The sequence below is a fragment of the Excalfactoria chinensis genome, chromosome 9, assembly GCF_039878825.1.
Source record: "Excalfactoria chinensis isolate bCotChi1 chromosome 9, bCotChi1.hap2, whole genome shotgun sequence".
Lineage (NCBI taxonomy): Eukaryota > Metazoa > Chordata > Aves > Galliformes > Phasianidae > Excalfactoria > Excalfactoria chinensis.
In genome coordinates, this window is record NC_092833.1 from 13,092,635 (window position 1) to 13,112,988 (window position 20,354).

Genomic DNA, 20,354 nt, shown 5'->3' on the forward strand with positions numbered 1-20,354 from the left:
TAAAAGTGCATCTACTTAAATTGTATACCTCTGCAATTTGTCCATATCAACTTTAGAGCAGACACAAAGGAAAGGTCGTCATATAAATTTATAAACAAGATCCCTCTGGGCTGCCCTGGGCTGTGCAGGGCCGTGGCTGCGTGGCTGTGAAGGGCCCAACGCGATGCACATTGTGAGCCCCTGCCTCGGCCCCGTCCTCTCCCAGGCACTCACAGCTCTGCAAGTGCATCAGCAGTGAGTTTTCTTTTCATCCGTAACTGTTTACAACAATCAGATCTCTCGGGGAAAAAAACAAAATCCCCGGGTTTCTTCATGTGTTGGAAGAGTACCTTTCCCCTCACTTGGCAGTATTAGGGGTGTGTGTGTACATGGGTATGTTTCAATAAAACCTCACCAAATTACTTCCCAGCAAAGAAGTGATGGAGATCGACGCTTCCCCCACACTGAGCAGAGGGGCCGGGGCCGTGCGGGCAGTTCGGGCAGTGCAGGCGAGGTCGTCCCGCAGACCCCGACCATGGGAACGCGGGGAGTCGGTCCCCCCGGGCCCACGCGCTGGGAAGACCGGGTGCCTCTCTCGCCTATTCAGCCCGCCCGGGCTGATCGCGGCGAATAAATAGAGTCATTGTGGAGCCCATCCACAAACCGACCCGGCTCCCTCCCCCATCCCCTCTCGCCCTCCCCCCGGCCCTTTATGCCCAAGCGCACACGAATCCGCAACCGCTTTGCTCCGAGCGGAGCCCAAACTTTTCTCCCCATCACTGCGCGGCGCCGGTGGGAAAGGTTTCCCCGCGTCTGTACGGGACGTGAGTGCGGGGCGGGGGCAGCCCGGGGCAGGACCCATCCCGCGGCAGATAACGGTTCCCGGCAGCCAGATGCACTCAGCAGCCCCGGACAGGGGGCAGAGCTTCACTTAAGCCGACGGTGGCGAACCGAAGGCGCGGCGGTGCCCCGCTCCGAGCAGCGCCGGGAGGGGAAGCGCGTTCGGGGCCGGCGCTGGGTGTGCGGGAGAACTCGCTGCCTTGAAAGCGTATTTTTCTTCCAGCGATGGTGGCACTTAAATGATAATGTGGGCAATGAAACCGGGGAGATTTATATCTTTTGGAAAGTAGGGCGAGCCAGATGGTAATAGCGTCATTAACAAACAAACTTCGGATCCGCAAGTGAAGCTTGAAATTGGGAAAGAGATCTGGAGAACAAAAGGAGCTGCTGTTGAGGGGGGGAGAAAAGAGTCCCTCTTCTGCCGGAGCACATTCTGGAGGGGCTGCTCCTGCCCGGCGCGAGATAATAAACGACGGCCTTTTCCTCCCCTGTTGCGACTGAGAAAGGACAGAGAAAACTTTTGCAATAGGCAAATGTGGCATTTATTTATGTGTAACCCTTTGTAGTCTCAAGTGTCCCAAATGGGCCTTTAATTCAGAGCCCTGGTTTGATACGGGAGGGATTGGTTCTCCCGAGTTTATTTTATAGAAACAAAGCGCCGCTTGTGGAAGCGGAAGGGCCAAAAGTTCAGTCATCATTTTTTCAAAAATTCATAGTAACGAATAAATATGAAAGGTTAAACGCTGCGTGCAGGGAGAGCAGAACCGTCTGCGGGATGCAGCGCGTCCCCTCTCCGCGATTCGTCCCTTCTGCCCCTCACCCCCGGCCGCTGTTTGCTGGGAGCGGGGTGGGGGGGGCAGGCAGAAGCGGACCCTCCTTCGGTTTCTCTCCCCCGGCTCAGCCCCCGGCACGCGTTTCAGGGGTGGGAGCGGGGGGGGGACGGGACACCGCAGGTCGGGGCGGTCGGCTCCCAAAGCCGCAGCGATGCAGATGTGCGGAGGGCTTTAGAAGATCCCCGCGAGCATCGCCCTTCCCGAGTAAAGTTGGTGGTGATTAAATGATTAATGATTTAAAAGATGCCTGTTAACAGCCCTGAGTTGAGAGACGCGGACCCACGCTCTAAAGTGAAATCTAACGTGATTTTTTTCTATGTGCTGGAGATCTTTAAAAGCCCCGAGGACTTACCCTTAAGGCATTATTCAAAGAAAAAAAACTGAGACTGGCGGTTCGTCACAGGCAATTGTAAAGGGTTTCAAAGGACCGATCAAACGAGTTGGAGAGTAATCTACATTAAAGTCCGGATGGCAGTGTTACAACATGCACCTGCAGGGTATTTGCTATCCGTGCCCCTTACAGAGCTACAAATCACCATTAAAGAAAGCTGCTTAAGCTTCCTCCTCGCTTCTAGAAAGACTTACTCGGGCTCCTTCACTTTGATATTTATACATCTTGTTACAGATAAGTGCGGGGCTCTGGGCTCCCTTCCCCCTTCCCCACCGTCCCAGTACCCCCGCCCCGGGCTCCGGCTATCGGGGCGCACCCCACGGAAGCCTCGCGTGGCGGCGTCCCCGTCCCCCCACGCACCCTCCCCACCTCCCTTCGGGAAGCAGCGCCCCGCGAGGAGCCGCGGAGGACCGAAGTTGCAAGGGGGGACGGTTTTTTTTTTTCTTTATTTATTTTCTTTATTTTGTTCCCACCCGCCGGCTCGGCTCTCCCAGGCGGCCGCTGTCACCGGGGAGACCGGGGCAGCCCCGGCCGCATCGGCACGCTGCCTGGCCCGGCGGATTTTCTCACAGTTGCGGGAGGTGCAGACATGGAAATGAGCTCATTACGGGGAGGAGTGGCGGCAGCAGAAGCCCTCCCCGCCCCCGGCCCGGCTCGGCCCGGCCCGACCCGGCCCAGTGCAGCCCGGGGACCCGGGGGCGGCTCCGTCCCGTTGGTGTTATTCGGGGAAGTTTCACCCACGGCCGCTCTCAGCCCAGCAGCGGGAGCCCTTAACCCCTGGCACGCCGCTGCCACCGGGAGAGCCCCGCCGACCCCCCCCCGGCCCCGTAACCCCCACCTGCTCCCACGGCAGCAGCCGACGGGCGCGCTGCTGCCCGCGCCAGGTGATGACAAAGTTGCCAACTAAATCAACAAGCCCGGAAAGGTAAAACTAAACAAACAACTGAGTTAAAAAAAAAATAATAATAATAAAATAAAATAAAAAAACAAGATTTCCTCTGCAAAGGTCAACAGGCATCGAGGACCCCCTTCCCCGGGCTGCAGGCAGGGATTGTGAGTCCGATTCATTGCATTCGTTGCGGGGAATCTCAGCGATCTGCGTTTCACCACTTGCCTCGAGTGGGTTCTCGCAACCACACAAACCCGAACCGCCCCGGGCAGGGTACGGGGACCGCGAGCCCGCGTTCCTGGGACTGGAAATGGGAGCTCCGGACACGGTGGTGGGAGCGCACCGGAGGGCGCTGCAGATGGAAATGAGCCACAATTTTCCCGGCCTCTTCGTTTCAATTAAAAAAAAAAAAAAAAAAAAAAAAAAGAGAGAGAGAGAGAAAATCTGCCGTATTTGTATCTGTGCCCCATCTCCTGACAGCCCTGCTTGCGCGGAGGGCCGACACACATCGCCCTAATCTCCCGCTGACGGTGCCCCGCGCGCATCAAAGCGCGCATTGTTCGGCGCCCGGGGGGGCAACGGGACGGGGCAGGGGCTCGGCATCGCTGCCAGCTCCCCTCGGCCAAAGTTTTCCAGATCACTCTTCCCAGCAGATCGGCCCTCTAAGAAGCGGGTGGGGCGGTAGGGAGAGGACTCTGCCGCGCAGGGCTCGTCCCAGCCTCAAGCGCGAGAGAAAATTTCGCGCAGAGCCCAAAGCGCGCAGCCCGGGGCTTTCGGAGGGGATCGGGGCTACGCGCAGAGCCGCGCAAGAAACAGCGCAACTTCCCCTCGGAGTCGTCCCGCGGAGTCTCCGATTCCCCCCCGGAGAAGGGACACCGCGAGGGTTTGGGCCGGTGGGGGGACGCCAAGCTGAGGGGCCCCGCAGAGCAGAGGGGGAACCCCCAAAGGGATTCCGGGGATCGCACATCCCCGGGCCGGACAGGCCCTGACGTATTCCCTGTGCAACTCGCAGCCTCCTCCAAACTGTTGCAGACTCAGTCCCGGGCACGTCCGCAAGGCTGGCAGGAGGGTGACAAGACACCAACCTCCCCCTCCCCCGGGGCCCCCTTCCCTTTCGCCGAGCCGAAAAACGCCCGCAGCTGCCCGGGGGGGCACGGGGCGAGCAGCGAGCGCTCCTCGGGCCAGGCGCTAATTTGGAGCTCGAAGGCTGCCAGCTGAGGGCTGGGTAGCAACCAGGGGAGAGAGGGTATTGCTGCGGGAAGATTTAGGTTGTTGCTAGGATGTGAGAACAAAAAATCTTCAATAAGTCGGGGAGGGGGGAGGACGGGGCAGTGGGGGAGGAAGGGGGGTTACAAGGTTTGTCACAGGGAAAAGTGCAGACATCTGCTGGAACTTCCATATCTAAGCTGTTCATTTACAGGAGCCAACTTCTGAAATCTCCACAATTAGATCTGCATTGTTCTTTCTCAACAACACTGCCTAGAAAGAAAAGGTCTTCTCTGTCGGGGCCAATCCAACGAAGCGTTTGACGTTATTAAATAATAAAGCGATTGTGATTTACATTGTTGTTCAGAAAAAGGGCCAATTATCCACTGTTATGTTGCCATAAAGATCATATTAACTCGAATTAGTAATCAAACAATATGCTAGCGTTAAAAGTATAGAGCGGACAGCGCGAGCGGGCTTGTCGCATCCTCACTTGTGCTGGTAAAACCGGAGCGCACAAACACTGCGAGAGGCGCGCAAACTTCGTTCTCAACGGGAGAGAAGTGAGCAAGGTGCCGGCGGGCCGGGGCCCCGTGTCGGCGCTTAGCAGCGAATTCAGAGCCACCCAAACCTCGGGCTGCTTTTGTGTTTACAAATTAATTCTCCATAATATCGCAGAAAATGTTCCACAGCGCTCGGCGGATCGGGAACTGTTTGGTTGGTGCGAGGTTGGGTTTCGGATTGGCATTTCGATGGCTTTTGGGGTTGGGGTTAGGTGTGTTATTATTATTCTTACTATTATTGTTATTATTGCTATTACTATTATTATTATTTGGAACTCTGTTTTTAAAAGATTTCTACCCGAAGACGAATCTCAGCGCCACCCAAACGCGGACCCAGACGCATCCTTGCACTCCGCCAAACGTACTCCGCCATAATCAAATAATTATTTTTATTAAAGCAGTTATTAGGTTTATAACTCATTTGCCACTTAAATTTGTGCAACCAACCAAGGCGATCTAAATAGGTTTGAGTTGCCCCTTGGGTCCGGGATGTAAGCGGTAAGCAGGAGGATTAATTACGGGTGTGCGCAGCGCCGGGACACAAAGGCTGCGAGCAGCGCGGGGGCTGCGGTGGGAACGGCCGCCCCCCGTCCGGCACCGCCCGGAGGGCACCGCGCGGCGCTGCGCAGCGCAGCGGGACCGGGGGCGGCTGCCGGGGGGGCTCACACTTGTTGGCTCCCACCTCCGCTGCCGGGTGATGCTCCGGCCGCAGAGACCCGTTGGAAACGTCCCGAAAACAAAGTGAAAACCGTCCGTTTTTTGTTTTTGTTTTTTCTTTTTCCTTTTCGTATCAATATTATCTTTTCCCTTACGCCTCACCAAGATCCGCTCTTTTGTGCTCGGGGTGACGAGAGCTGACCCCTGGGAACGCGCTTGCAGCACCCACCGGAATCTGACTGATTTCCACCGTCATCTGCCGCGACCATGTCGCGTTACAGTGTGTGTGAGGGGGGTCAGGTTCTCTGTCAGCCTCCCCCGTTTAGCGGTGATCAGGCGAGGAGTGCTTTTGCCAAACCGTTCCAGAAGCTGACGCTATTTGTTACCACGATTGGGGAGGGGGGGCGGGGGGGGGGGGGGGAGAACTTTCACAGTAACGTGGCTCTTTATAAGCAAACACAGAGCAATTTTCCCCAGCGCAATGCATCAGCAGCTACAGCCAAAAGAGCTTAACGTGCTTCTTGCAGGACGGCTGCGAGGAAGCAGCGGGCGCGGGGGCTGCTCCGGGCCGCCCCGAGGAGTCGGCGAGGTGCGCGGCCGCGGTAGGACAGGGGGTGGAAGGGGGGGGCACGGCCAGAGGCCCCGGGCTGTGAGGTCAGCCCCCACCCTGCGAGTCACTCCGAATAAAACTCGAGGAACCGAGTGTGTAACATCGGGCTTTCCCCAAACAGATCACGGGGAATAAAAAAAACGATCATAATAATAATGATAAAAGTGACGGAAAGAAGCCAAGAAAAACCAATCCACGCCGAATTAGTAGGACCGCAAAGTTTCTATCCGTGTATAAGGATAATATATTAAGCCAAAAAGGAGACAGGTTATCTCTAAACAGGATTAATATGCGTTCGTGTGTAGGATTAGACCATCTCATCCATTTAAAAACAGGGTCTCTCCTCCTCCCCACGCCAGTTTATTATATATAATAAAAAAGAAAAACCACCACCAACTTTCCCTGCTCGGAGCTCTCGAAGAAGGCAGTTTCTTAATCGAGAGCCTTTTGTTCTTTCTTTTTCTTTTCTTTTTTGCAATAGGACGCTGCTGATGGCCCGGTCTGAGCCGCCTTGGAAGGGACTGGGCCAGTCTGTAAAACCTGTGATCAAAACAGACCTGTCTTCAGAGCGAGCACAGCAGATTTAAATGTTGGTCAAAAGGAGTCACAACTGTTCATTAAAAGCAAACCCTAACTAGGGCTAATGTATAGCCATTTTGTGAGCTCAGGACTGTGGAAAGAGGCGAAAAAAGTCTGAGTGTGAGCTGATGCCGTGCTGGCTGGCAGTGTGTGGTCTATTGTAGGGAATGTGCTTTTTCCACTGAACAGAGAGCCCCCCTCTTTTATTCCCCAGCTCTACTGCACCTGCACTGGATCAGGGAGCTACTGCCATTCACCACATCAACACAGAAGACATCTCTGACAGCACTCAATTCATTACATTTCTTCCTGCTTTTCAAACCAACACACAAGGAAAAAAAAAAAAAAAAAAAAAAAAGAAGAAAGAAAGAAAATAAAAAAAGAGTATTGCCAATCAGTGCCGGGGGGGGGCAGGGAAGAAATCTTACAATACTTGATATTCGCAACTCATTTCGGATTTCATTAGTCAGAAAGCTCACTCCTCACTCAGCCGGTCACAACTTTTTCCCTTTCTCCTTCCCGTCCCCGTGCGCTGAGGAGACGGCAGCAGGAGGACGGAGATGGGGGGAGTGCCGCAGCAGTGCCACCTCGGTGCCCCCCGGAGCCCCGGGCCGGGAACGCGGGGCCGATCCCGGGGCTGATCCATAATTCATGGCAGAGGAGCTCTCTGGAGAATCGAAGAAAGGGCCCAAGAGAGCAAAGCGTCCCGGAGCGCTGCCGGCAATTCCCGTGCCCGTGTCGCCGCGGGGCACAGCCCGGGGACCGCGGCCACCCGGGGGGACACAGCGCGGCCGGGGACAGCGGGGGGCAAAGTCTGGGCCGGCGGAACTCTTGGGGGGGAGTTGGGGGAGGGGGGGGTTGGGGCTCTGGGAAACGGTCGAGTTTGTTTCTTCCCAAATCGTTTTTCAGAAGCATTTGCAAGCGAAAGAAACCGAGCCCGGGGTTTTAGATTCAGGCATTTGATCTCGCCGGATCCAGACATCTAATTAGAGTGGCCTCAGCGATTGGAACGGTGTTAATTCCCATTGTTCCCCGCTCGGCTCTCGTGGCCCCGCACCGCTGGGTTACGCTCCTTTTCAAAACCGAGAGAAGAAATCTTTTTATTTTAAACCTCCTATAGAAATAAATATATATCCTTCCCCTCTTCGAGGCCCGTTTGCTTCTCTCCGACCAAAATACACGCTCCTGTCTGCCGCTCCTCACACCCTGGCGCAGCCCCTCCGTGGGACCGAGCGGCCATCGATCCCGAGGAGCTCTCTCCTACCTGAACAGCAGGAGCAAATCCTACTGCCTGCTGTCGGGTGTACCGCGAGTACCGATAAGGCGCTGCCGGCTCACGCTCGGGACCCCGTGAACCGATCGGTTTCTTTACACCAAACCCCGCTCGGATGCGTGCTTCGGGAACACGGACCGCTGCGGTGGGAAAAGCCGCGGGCGCAGCGTGTGCGTAACGTGGGGAGAACGGGGGCGAAGGCCGCGGAGTGCCGGCCCCACTCGCGGAGCGGCAGATTGCTTTTGGAGCTAAAACTAATAATTTCATAACTGATTCCCATTCAATCTGGCGCCGGTGACGTCACGGGGCATTAGCATACGAGGAGGGATGAAGCAGTGTGGCTGGAGTTGATAAGGTGCCTCCTGAGGAATTCGCCGCTTGTTTTAATACATTAATTATTTCTGTGTCTTCCGCAAGTTTGGCAATTTGTAAGGGCTTAAAGGACCCATCGCTCTGGGAGGACGGGCTGCAGTCTGGGTCGGGGGCTGCTTTCCCAGCCCCGAGCATCCCCTCCCGGGGGGGGGGTGTTCCCATCCCGGTCCCCCCCAGCGCAGGGCAGAGGCCCACAGACCGGTGGGGTTCCCCCCCCACACACACACGCCATTCATCACGTCTGTCTGCAGAAAGCGCCCTCGTGACGTCAGCAGCCCTAACCGCTGAGCGATGATGGGGTCACCGAGGTCCCGGGGCGGGGGGGCGGCGGGGGCCGGGCTTGCCCCGAGCCCCCCCTCTGCTCAGCGGGGAGGGACGCGCTGTGGGGACCCATGGGGATGCAGCCCGGCTCCGCAGACCCCAGAGCCCCCCGGGGACCGCCGCTATGGCCCACCGAGCTCCACCCGACGGGGCGGCTCCCCGAATCCCGACGGGTACCGCTCGGCTGCCCACCCCGTCTCCCCTGAAGGAGTCAACAGCCTTGAAATAACCACTCGTTTACTCGAGGCCGAGGAAGCACTTGGAAGGAAGGAAAGGTTCTTTTTTTGTTTTTTTATGGGGTAGGATTTTTTGTTTGTTTGTTTGTTTTTGATTTTGATTTTGTTTTTGTTTTCCGTTGGGAGTGAGGAGACGATGCAAACAAATCGAAAGCTTAGGAGAAGAACGAAAAAGAAATAACGAGAAACTAGAAGAAATATAAAGACTCTGAAAAAGAGCTGGTGCACCGAGCTACGGCCCTGCTAGGAGCGGGACGGCGGCAACCGCATCCCGACTCAGGCACAGACTGCCCCGGTACGGCCCTGCTCTGCCCCGGCTGTGCCCACGGCGCTCTACAGGCCCGCGGGACCCCCATTGCGGAACGCCCCGCGCGGTGCGACCGAGCCCATCTCCTCCTGAACTTCTGCAAGTGGGAATGAAAAATCACGGCTCTTTTGGACGCCCCCTCCTCCCGCACGCACAGGCGCACACGCGCACAGTTACGCACATGCAGGCACATCCACACACACACACACACGCTGAAACGCACTCAGCGCGCTCTCCCACGGCTCAGCCACACTCCCCCGAGCAGCTCAGTGTCCTCCTCCCCCCGTTCCTGCCCCGTTCGTTTCCCCGCTCCCCAAGCAGTGCAGCACCCAGCGGGGCCTGCACCCAAACCGGGCCTCCGAGCTCGGCCAGCTCCGCGCCTCTCCGCGTTCTCACAGCCACATTTACAACTCCGAGAATTCCCGTTTCTGTGTTTCCTATTTTTCTATTTTTTTTTCCCTCTCCCCTTTACCCCCCAGGTCTATAAGCGAAAAAGCCTCCGCACTCACTTCAGCGCCGGATATCCTCGCCAAGTGAACTCGATTCCTCAAAAGCAAAACAGGACCAAACTTCTCGCATCCCCCGGGCCAGCGTCAGAAAACTGCTTTTAATTACCAAAACCCAACTAGCGGCGGTGCTAACTAGCGGGCGATCAAACCGCAATCAAACTTCAATCTCTGAGCAGTTAGCTATAAACTGTCAGCAATTGAAAAGTAAACCCGGTGCACACAAAGGCTCTGTTTAATTTTCTCGTTGTAATGGCTCTAAATGAGGACCCCATCACTATGCAGTTAAGCGGTGTTGCTTGTCCCCCTGAGGCGCTGATCAGTTCTTTTTAATGTGAGAAAACTGGCAGCTCGAAGCCCGTCAATGGAGCTCCCACAACAAAAGTCCTGAAAAGCTGAATGAATTGGGTTTGTAATTACTGCTTCCCTCTCCCCCCTTGCAGCTTATCTCTTATTCATTCAACATATATTATTGTCACCTAATCGCACACTCCCAACATTTTTTTTTTTTTTTTTTAGTATCTACTACTGCGGACATGTTTGTTGTAGAAATTAAACAAAATAACCCTCCTTCTGCTCCCCCCCATCACCCCCCCCCGCCTCCCCCGACCCCAAAGGCTGAACCGCGGTGTCAGGACCCGGCAGGGGCCAACGCGCGGACCGGGGCTCAGCGCTCCGCTTGGGAATCACGCACGCACTTTAGATTTTAATATTTGAGTTAGATCGGGATTTAAATAACTGAAGTGTATCTAATCACACCTATCAGCAGTGGGCCTCTTTCCTTCGGCGGGACCCGGGTTATATACTGCTTCAATCCGCCTGCTCTGCGGAGCGCAAGGTTTGCTCTGCTGCACGTCGGGGCCGGCGAGGGGCTCACCCAGAGGGCCCTGGGCCGCCGCGGGGGTCTCCCGGCACCGCCACCCCCCCCAGGCCGGCACAGCGCCGCGCTCCGGGGCCCGAGGTGCCCTCTGCAGCCGCTGCCGCCCGAGGGGCCGAGCGGAGCCTCTCCCCGCTTCCCCCCTCGAGAACCGTCGGTTGCAGAAATAAGCGCCGCTATTACAATCACATCTCCTAACAGTCTAAATAATTAATTGAACCATTGCTCTTTGACCCTCGGAAAGTCCAGTAGGGACCCGTTTGTAGTAATAATACCCCCGAATGAGCCCTTGTCAAATATTCATTTAGTGGTTAATGTGAGCGATGTCCCCCTGGGACGGGCTGTAATACCAGCTTCCCGGCTTTGGCAAGAAACCCCGCTAATCTACCTCTCCAGTTCTGCAAAATATTTTAACACCCCGGCCCTTAAACAGCCGTAAAAAAAAATCACAGGGGAAACTCTAATCTCATCCTTGGGTTCATTGCGGCTCTGCACAGCGTTGGCGAAATGTTACACCGACGCTCATGGACCGCGCAACGCCATGGGATGGAGCACGCTGCAGTTCCGAGGGGATACCCGAAAGGGCTCCGATAACAAAATAAAACCGCAGCCACGGGCTCCGCTATCCCCATCTCAGCTGCAATAAACGCCCGGCATAATGGCTGAGGTGTGAATGGGGTTACTTAGTGCGTTGCATTGAAAATTAGCAGGGACAATGGCGTTCTTCCAAGTCGCACTTTAAAAATAAAAGCGTTCAGCTGGACCTAGAAAATGCTTTGGGTTATCGTCAGTAAACGGATAAATGGATGGATGGATGGATGGATGGATGGATGGATGGATGGATGGATGGATGGATGGATGGATGGATGGATAGGAGGAATCTGCCCAAGGGAGATCAGGTTTCACCAACATATATTTTACATCACAGTCCGAAATCTAAGCTCAAACAAATTGCCCATATAAAAAGTTGCTGAAAACACTAAGCCTGAATATGTGGTTTAGTGTCTTTGTTTAATGGTATTACCTCGCCTTCTTCATGCGAATTGTAAAAGCACCAACGATTCCAGCTACCCCCCTCGACTATTTGAGTTAGCACTTCAAAAAGGGGCCCGGTTTTATTGCTGTTAATTGGCTAAGATTCTCTCTGGAAGAAAAAAAAAATGGAATCGAGGTATCGATTGGGCTTTTATTCCCAGTCCCTTTTTCTCAGTGAGGTGAGCGGAGCGGGACTGTGCGCTCACTACCACGTGAATAATCCCCAGATGCATTACAAACGCAGAACAGCTCTGAAATATATATATATATTTTACTCGTTGCATTAATGCACAAGAAATAGAATAGGTTGGGAACGTGCAATAATTGCCGTGTGCTCAAACACCGAGACGGCGCGGAAATAAAAGGGACAAAGGGAGCTGAGCTGCAGCACAGTGAACAGAACCCCACAGCCCACAGCCCGGCAACGGGAGTTCTCTGGGCACCCGGCTCCAAGCAGGGAGGCCAGAGCCGAGCCTGGCGAACAGCACAACGAAACAAACCACAGCGAGCCAACTAACTCTTCTTTTGTGATTTTTGCACGCTTGTTGTTGTTGTTGTTGTTGTTTCTCCCTGAGCTAAATCGCAATCCGGCAACCGACCAGAAACACGAGAAAGAAAAGCTGAGCCGCGCTCGTACCCGGCCTGTTCCTAAGCAAACCGCCACGTCCGTGCCTACAAGCACAACAGCCACGAGCAGGACACGCGACCGCTTTGCAATCACAGCCCCCCACTTCCTCAGGCGCCGTATTCCTCCCGTGCAGACCCGCACCTCCCCACGCGCAGTTCCGAGGCGGCCGCGGACGCGTTGGCAGCGCCGGACCCACGCGGAGCCGCCGGGGAGCAGAGGGGCTGCGCCGCCGTTCCCCTCCTGCCGCCCCCGCCGGGCCGGGCCGGGCCCAGCGGCAACGAGCGGCCCTCGGCGGCGGCGGTTCCGAGCGCACGAAGTAGAACTCTACCTGGCACCGACGGCGGAGCTCTCCTCCTATCTGGCGGGCGCCAGCGCTTCTCTTTGGGGCTTGCGACCGGCCGCAGAGATTGTCCGAAATGGGGGCTACACCGCGCTGGCAATTTAAGAAATAGGATTCAAGAAAGAGCTGTGATTTCGCGAGCGAGTCTCCGCCGTTCGCCCGCCTCGTTTTGTCCTGCTCGTTTGTGCCGCTTTTCTCGTTCCTTACCTTTGCCCGGCCGAGTCCCCCCCCCACCCCCCCGCCCCCACCTCTCACCTCCTCCTGCGCTGCCCCGGAGCGAGGAGCGGAAACTTTGGGAAGTGCGGAACAAAGGCAGCGCTCGGGCCCAGCAGCAGCACTGCAGCCCCGCGCCGCGGCCCGAAGGCCCGCACGGCTCGGAGGGGCACCGCCGGGCGCGGAGGGAGCGCGGATCCCCCGGCAACAAGTGGCCGACGGGACGGGACCGGACGGGACCGGGGCCTCCGCTCCGCACCGCCGTGCCCCGAGGACGGTCGTCCCGGTAAAGCGTATCGCGCTGCGTCCCTCCCTATCCATACGTATAAAAATATTCATGCCTCGGTATACGGCTGCATTATTTATAACAGTCTGTCGGCCGCGGGGATCCCTTCCTCTGATGAATTATTGAAAAAGAAAAAATAACCAAAAAAGCAGCTTGCGGTACAAAAATAAATCCAACACTCAAACGGAACTTCAGTGTCCATATGTCAAAAATTTATTTATCTCAAACTGTGCATAATGGAGTAAAAACTTAACTTGAATATGTACCTGTTATAAGGATGGTATTAGTTCAAATATATACATGGACTGTCGGCAGACTGATTGCAAATAATACAGAGCCGAATCTTTAAAATACAACTACGGAAAATGAGGAAATGAGGAAAAAAAAAAAAAAAAAAAAAAAAAAAAAAAAAAAAAGAACTTAAAATATCATCACAAGAAATGTACAGAAATATTACAAACCATAAGAAAATATTTCAAACACAGTAAGTTCAGGTTGGGGTGGGGGGTGGGGGGGGTTGTTTGTTTTTTTTCCTTCTCTTTGAACGGGATGAAGTCTGGAAACAAAAAGTTATTATAAATTAACAAACGGCGTGTGAACCTTCATGGCCTTTTTTTTTTTTTCTTTTTTTTTTTTCCTTGCTTTTTAACCAGAAGTAAAAAAGAAAAGAAAAGCAAAACGTCGTACATCGAAACGTTTGCCCTCTCCCAGCAAACCAAGCCCACGGCTCGCCAGTCTTCCTCCTACCGCTTTTGCCTTTTGTACAATTTCCAAACCAATTTTCAACGTCCAAATGCTGCAAAATAATTCCCTCTCCTCCCGCAGCTGCCGTCAGCGGAGCTGCCACGGCCACGGAGCTCCACGGAGAGTCTGTGTGTTAAAAAAATCACTCGCGAATTCTCGGGTTTGATTTCTCCCCTCTCCCTATGACCGATGGACATTCTGATTGCCATGTGGAGTTTGATAAATACTGTACAAAAGTTGCCTGCAAATATTCAAACGTTCTCCTCTCCGCTCTTTGAGTCTAGCTCTAAATATTACCGGTGAAGACTTTTGCGAACTTTCCTGCAAAGTTCCTACCGTTCTCACTAGAACTTTTAAAAAGTTTTGTGTAGTCGCTTCCCCTCCGAGCTCTATACAAGTTCCTTTGTCGGCTTTATTTCTGACCCCCTCCCTGCCCCCCCACCCCACCCCCTCCCCTCCCCCCCACAGTTTTCTCTGTACAAAAATAGTCCAAGAAAAAAAAAAAAAAAAACAAAAAACACAACAAAAACAAAACAAAACAAAACAAAAAAGTCCAGAATTTCTAATAAAAGTTTTTTGTTGTTGTTGTTGTTTGTTTGTTTTGTTTAGTTCTCCTTCCCCCCCACCCCCACCCCCGCCCCCCCCGGCCCCTTTGTCTTACATATGTGATAGAGGGAGTGTGCCATTAATGGCTGTGCCAGGAACAGGTGCACTCTGGTAGTGTTGGGACATATGAAGTCTGCTTGGGGCAGCTGGTTCTGGTACTTCAGCACCTGGTAGATACATGCTGATCATGTCCCGAAGGTCCCCGGCTTGGCAAGGAGCCCTCGAATGAGACGAGGAGGTGACTACGGGGGGACTGGAGCTGGATTCCGTCTTGACCACCGAGCCCATGGAGCCCAGGGCCATGCCCGGGGTCCCTTGCTGGGAGTACGACATGCTGTAGGTAGGCGATCCGTTCATGTACGTCTGCGAGCTGGTCATGGAGTTGTACTGCAGGGCGCTCACGTCGTAGCGGTGCATGGGCTGCATCTGCGCCGCGTTGTGCGCGTTCAAGCCCGGGTGCTGCGGGTAGCCGAGCTGCTCTTGCATCATCCCATAGCCTCCGTTGGTCCAGCCGTTCATGTGCGCGTAACTGTCCATCCTCTGGTTCACCCCAGCTCCCAAGGTGGCCCCAACCCCTACCCCGGTCGTCATGGTATTGGTGCCCGGAGCCAGTAAGCCCCCTGGCAACGTGTACTTATCCTTCTTCATCAGGGTCTTGGTTTTCCTCCGGGGTCGGTATTTATAATCCGGGTGCTCCTTCATGTGCAGAGCTCGGAGCCGTTTGGCTTCATCAATGAAGGGTCTTTTCTCCGCCTCGGATAAAAGTTTCCACTCGGCCCCGAGCCGTTTGCTGATCTCCGAGTTGTGCATCTTCGGGTTCTCCTGGGCCATTTTCCGCCGCTGCCCGCGGGACCACACCATGAAGGCGTTCATGGGGCGCTTGACCCGGTCCGGGCTGTTCTTCTGGTTGTTCGCGGCCGAGTTGGAGTTGCCTGTGCCTCCCCCCGAAGTTTGCTGGGGGGCGGGAGGTTTCAGCTCGGTTTCCATCATGTTGTACATTCAAACTACTTTTGCCTGGAACCAGCCCGGAGCGGAGAAGCGGAGCGGAGCGGCGCCCAAGTCCCAAGCCGGACTTCTTTTTTTTTTTCTTTTTTTTTTTTTTCCTAGGGAGGGGTATGAAAGGGGGGAGGGGGACTCCCCAAAACCACACTTGGATCGAGATCAGAATCTTCCTCTTCGCTGATGGATTAATAATGCTAATAACTGCTATTATTACCGCCGGAGCCTCGGATTTAAAAAACTTCTTCCTCCTTTTTCCCTTTTCTCTGCCTGCCGCCCTCTCTCTCTCCCTCTCTCTCTCTCTCTCCACCTCGGTCTTAAAGAGCCAGCAAACTACTTTACCCCCTTTTGCAAACACACACACTCTCTCTCTCTGCCTTGACAACTCCTGATACTTTTTTGAACAAGTTAATAGACAACCATCCATGTGATGGGGGCTTGTCAGGGAATAAATGCGTTCGCCCCGGCCAATCAGCGCTCGGCGGCTCCGCCACTGAGGACAAGTCTCTACCCCTGGTTTTGCATGAAACGGGGCGGGGGCTCTCAGCCGCCGGGACGGCGCGGCGGGGGGGGGCGGGCCCAGGGCCGGCCCAGGCAGCCACTGGGAAGCCTTTGTATCTCCCCTTCCAGCAACAGGTCACACACGCCTTTTGGAGGAAGTGGGTAAACAGCATTGTTGCTACGTTGCTTTTTTTTTTTTTTTTTTTTTTAAGTCGATGTTGGAAGAAGCCATAAGGGGAGCAGGGATGGTTTCCCCTCGACCCCCCGCCCCGTTGCGGTGTCCCCTGAGCCGTCCGGCTGCGTGTGCGGCGGCTCCCCCCGTCCATGGGGAGCGGAGCCCCCGACCCGGGGCTGCCCCACCGACAGGAGCCGAGCGGGCCCCGCGCAGAACGGGTCCGGGCCGTGCCCTTCTCTCTCCCTCCTTCCATCGCGGGGTGCCCGCTGGAAGCGGGAGCGGAGGACCCCCGACGGCCCTCCCAGCAGAACGCGGTGCGCGGCCTGCAGCCCCGGGACGCGCCCCCGGTGCGACGCTGGGTGGGCACGCCGGTCGGGGGGGCGGCCCGCAGGACAAATAGGTAGTTTTGTTTCTCTTGTTGTCGCTACACGGGGCCGCACAAAGCCCCGGCTAAGTTTACTTCCACTCTCTTGTTGGGATCTTTGTTGCTAAAACGCACTTGACGACAAAGGAAGGAGGGGAGAGAAAGGGGGGCGGAGGGGGGGGAGGGGGGTGCTCTTCCCAGCCCGGCTCTACGCGCTCTGCCGCACCCCGACGGCGCTGTTTTGCCCGCGGCCGCGCTCTCCGGCAGCGCCGAGGCCCCCCGAGAAGGGCCCCCCGAGAAGCGCGGCCCCGCGCAGGGGCGGGTTGGGGCCGGGGCAGCGCCCGGGCGCCCCGCGAGGGCTCAGCCGCAGCACTGCGGCGCCCCCTGCCGGCGCGGTGCGGAGCAGCGGGAGCCGGGGTGGGGGGAAGGGAGCGGCCGTGCCCCCCCCCTCCGCCCTCCCCCGTCCTGGTAAGGCGTAGAAAAAGTGCGGCGGGCGAGAGTGCATCTCTGGATTATGCAAATAAATGTTATCGGCTTTAACGCGTGTAATTCGAAGGTGTATATATAACCTGGAGAGAAGCGACGGGTTGAAAGCGTCGGAAAATGGGCGCGCGGTGCGGGATGCGCGCACCGGGTGATGCGCGATTTTTGCGCGGCCCGACTGCCCCCGCGCTGCCAGGGCCGCCGAAAGCTTTCTTATTGGTCGTGCGCGGGGCTGCGGTTGATAACAACATTCCAAATCATAATGATAATATTACAGTCTTGGGGATAATGAAGTTTGAAAAGCGGGGAGGAGCGGGCGGCGGCGGTGTAACAAACGGATACCGGAGCGCGGCTCCGCGCGGGGCCGGGCCCCTTCCTCACCGCGTTTATCGCACCCATAAAGGATGGGAATTGCCCAACAACTGCGTTATCGGGCGGTATTTACAGCTTCGTTTGAACTAACTGCTTGAATTATCGACGCAATCAACTATATTTGGCGTATCTGCATCATAACGCGTTATAGAAAACGAGGTGACGGCCGTCCGGCTCCCCGAGGAGCTGCCTCCTGCGCTGGGGGCGGTGGGTGCGCGGAGGGACACGGCCGGACCCCGCGGCTCCGCGCACGGCCGCACTGCGCTGGGGGAGCCGCGCGGTGATGCTTCAGAGCGAGAGGATTTATAAAAGCGCTCCCTTCGGTGTAATTTATGGAAATGCAAAGTGGTCGCATTAAGCAAATAGTCCGCAAATGTCCTCCGTGATGGGCTCTGCGGCACACGCACTCTGATTTCCAGGTTATGCGTTTCTTTAAAAGAAAATGAACGTTAACGACTTGGATTTTGTGTATTTATTGTGCTAATAATCGCCGATTCTCTCTGAGCCCCGAGGATACGGCCTATCGCGTTAACTGTATCGGAAAGAATATACGCATTTTCATATTATTTTTCCGAACCTGGCAGTAACCAATCTAAGCAAACTATTAAGCGGTCTTGTGGAGATGGAAGATTGCAGCTCCATTTTTTGTCCTTAGCTGCAAATAGAGGTTTAACTTGCAGTAATTAGGTGAGAACTAGCCAAGCATCTTACTATTATGATGCTTGTTAAAAACGCTTCTTTTCTGCATCTGCATTTGAGTGTGTTCCCCTCCACTCTTAATCTTCTTATGGAAATGAAGGCGAACGGCAGGGAACCTGCAGAGACTTAGAGAATGTCCTTGTTAACTGGAATTTCTCAGCATTGCTAATTAGCAGAGTTTGACGACCACCAGTATTGGGGAAAGCTCTGTTTAGCCACTCACAAACCCTTCCGAGGAAGAGCAGACTAATTTTATTTTGTAATTAAAATCTGAAAAGGGCCCTATTTGACAGTTAGGGCTATGAGAGTTTTATCTCCCTGTGAAATAATTACTGCCTTGATAACTCAATTTTCCGCAAAATGTCAACTGTGAGCTCCAAAAGTTTTAATTTCATTACGTTAAAAAAAATACTACTAATAAAAAATGCCGAAGACGAAAATGTACAGAGAAATTTCCTCTCCCCCTTCTCCTTCTGCCGAAGTTCCCCGGGACGTTCCGCACACGACCCCATGCCCCAACCCCGAGGGTGGGGAGAAACACCCCGAGTGCCCCCCGCAATTCACTGAAACCATTTCGAGTGGGTCCGGGCCCATGGAAGGGCAGGGCGGGGGGATAACGGGGGGCTTCAGCCTCCTGCAAGCTTCCAAGTGAGGAAAACGCCACATTTTCTCCAGCAAATAATTCCACAAATAGACGCAGCGACAACCTGGGGGCACTGAAAAGGGGGGACAAAAATGAAGAAAAAAAAGAAAAAAAGAAAGAATGAAAACCAAAGCTCCGCCAAACTTAAGAAGTTGGGGCCGAGCTCAGGGCCGGCCCGCACCCCGCCGGGCCCCGCACCCCGCCGGCCCGGGGCCACCCTCTCAGCTCGGCCCGAAGGGCGCGGGCAGCCGCTGAGGGAACGCGGGGGGGGATGGAGGGGGAAGCGAGGCGCTGCAGCAAGTGTAATCCACTCTGCTTGCGTTTGGGATATTTTATTATTATTTAAAACGGTTTAATCTGCTTTTTGTCCCTGCCTGTCCAGCAAGTAGCCCGATTGTCGCTCTCAGAAGTGGCATTACACGTACAAACGATCGAGGGGGGTGAGGCACAAACCTGCGTCCAGCCCCAATTTCGCCCAATAATTTCATTCAAGGGCTCTAAGGACCCTTGAAAGCTGGGGAATGCGGAGGGAGCTCCGCGTTGCTCCCGGCGTCCCCTTTCATCCCCCTTCTCCCTAATGGAACCGCCGGGCGAGCACACGTGCGGGCAGCCCGTGGCCCCGCAGCCGCCCCGCGCTGCGCTCCGGGCCCGGCTGTGCCCCGAGGAGCGGGGGCTGCCGGCGGTCCGCTTCGAGCCGCCCCTCGGGCACCGCCCGCCCCGCGACCACCGCGACCAGCAGCTCTGCTGCTACTTTGAGCGGCGTTAAGGAAAAAAGAAAAGCGTTAATACGGCGTTAAAGAAGAAAAAAATAATCGAAAAGGAAATAAGAGGGAGCGGCTCCACCTTTCTTCTGTGGGACCGCAAGAGAAATGTAAAAAACGATCATAAAGCTGAGATGATGGGACGAGTTGAACGTACGCAATAAACATCAGCAAAGCCGGCTCATGTACACACACCGGAGCTCCAAATCGCCTTCAGAAGGCTTCCAGCAAGAAAAGAGGCCGTGTCCAAACCTGTTCTGCTCCCAGGGCTCCAGAAACAGCCCTCCAACTCCGGGTGACTCTCCCCCACATCTCGAATATCCCTCCCCGGCCCTCCATCCCAGAGCAGAGCAGAATGGAAGCTGTTATTATTATTTTACATGACCTTAAAAATAAAGCAGAAAATCAAGCAGCAGCAGTGAGGAGGAGGTCAGGAGTTGCCGTGGACCATGGGTGGGATGGCTGCTGGGCACAGGCCCTGTGCTGGCACGGCACCCCCTGAGCACAGCCCTTCTGGGCGCTCTATTTCAAGTTATCTTTCCTTCCTAGTTTTATAAGAACAAATGAGTTTTCTTTTCCCATTGTAGTTGAATGAACTCATGTATATTAAACACAAAACCCCTCCTGAAGAACGCTAACTGCTTTGCCTAAACCCACAAAGGCACAAAAATCCAGAGCTGAAGGTTTCCAGTTTCTGAATAAGTCCCCTCAACTCTCTCAGGCTCGCAGGAAGGAGAGATTGGGACCTTTTTCTGCAAGTTTTAATGCCTGGAAGGGGCCATCTCGCACAGAAATGCATTGTCTTTTGCCAAAGCTGAGGTTTCTATTTTATTTCCCTTGTTCCCCCTCACCATCTTTCTATTGACTAAAGAAAGAAAAAAAAGGTGTAGAAACGCGTCTGTGCATGGGATCACACGTGTCGCCCAAATCAAATGAAGTCCTCTTTGGCCCCGGAGCAGTTTTGATGGAATTATTCTGACTCCCGCATTGAATTCGAGACGTTTCCCAAAGAAGCTCTGGCGGATTCAATGGGAACGCCTGAGGCACAGCCCGGGGTGCTTCAAGG

General features: G+C 54.9%; 1 protein-coding gene across 31 annotated transcripts in view; it reads right to left on the bottom strand.

Moving 5' to 3' along the window:
- The window catches only part of SOX2 (SRY-box transcription factor 2), an 80,279-nt gene that overhangs the window by 18,464 nt on the left and 41,461 nt on the right, over nt 1-20,354 (bottom strand). For 24 of the 31 annotated variants that reach the window (XM_072345021.1, XM_072345020.1, XM_072345016.1 and 21 more), the window contains exon 1: nt 14,347-15,788. The exons of 4 other annotated variants lie outside the window; for them this stretch is intronic. In XM_072345021.1, coding sequence (XP_072201122.1) covers nt 14,347-15,290 — 944 coding nt within the window. In that variant the 5' untranslated portion in view covers nt 15,291-15,788. Of the gene's footprint in view, nt 1-9,565; nt 9,824-12,430; nt 12,716-14,346; nt 15,789-20,354 lie in introns of those variants that run through there. 3 more of the 31 variants (XR_011904718.1, XR_011904719.1, XR_011904720.1) reach the window with 2 other exon arrangements.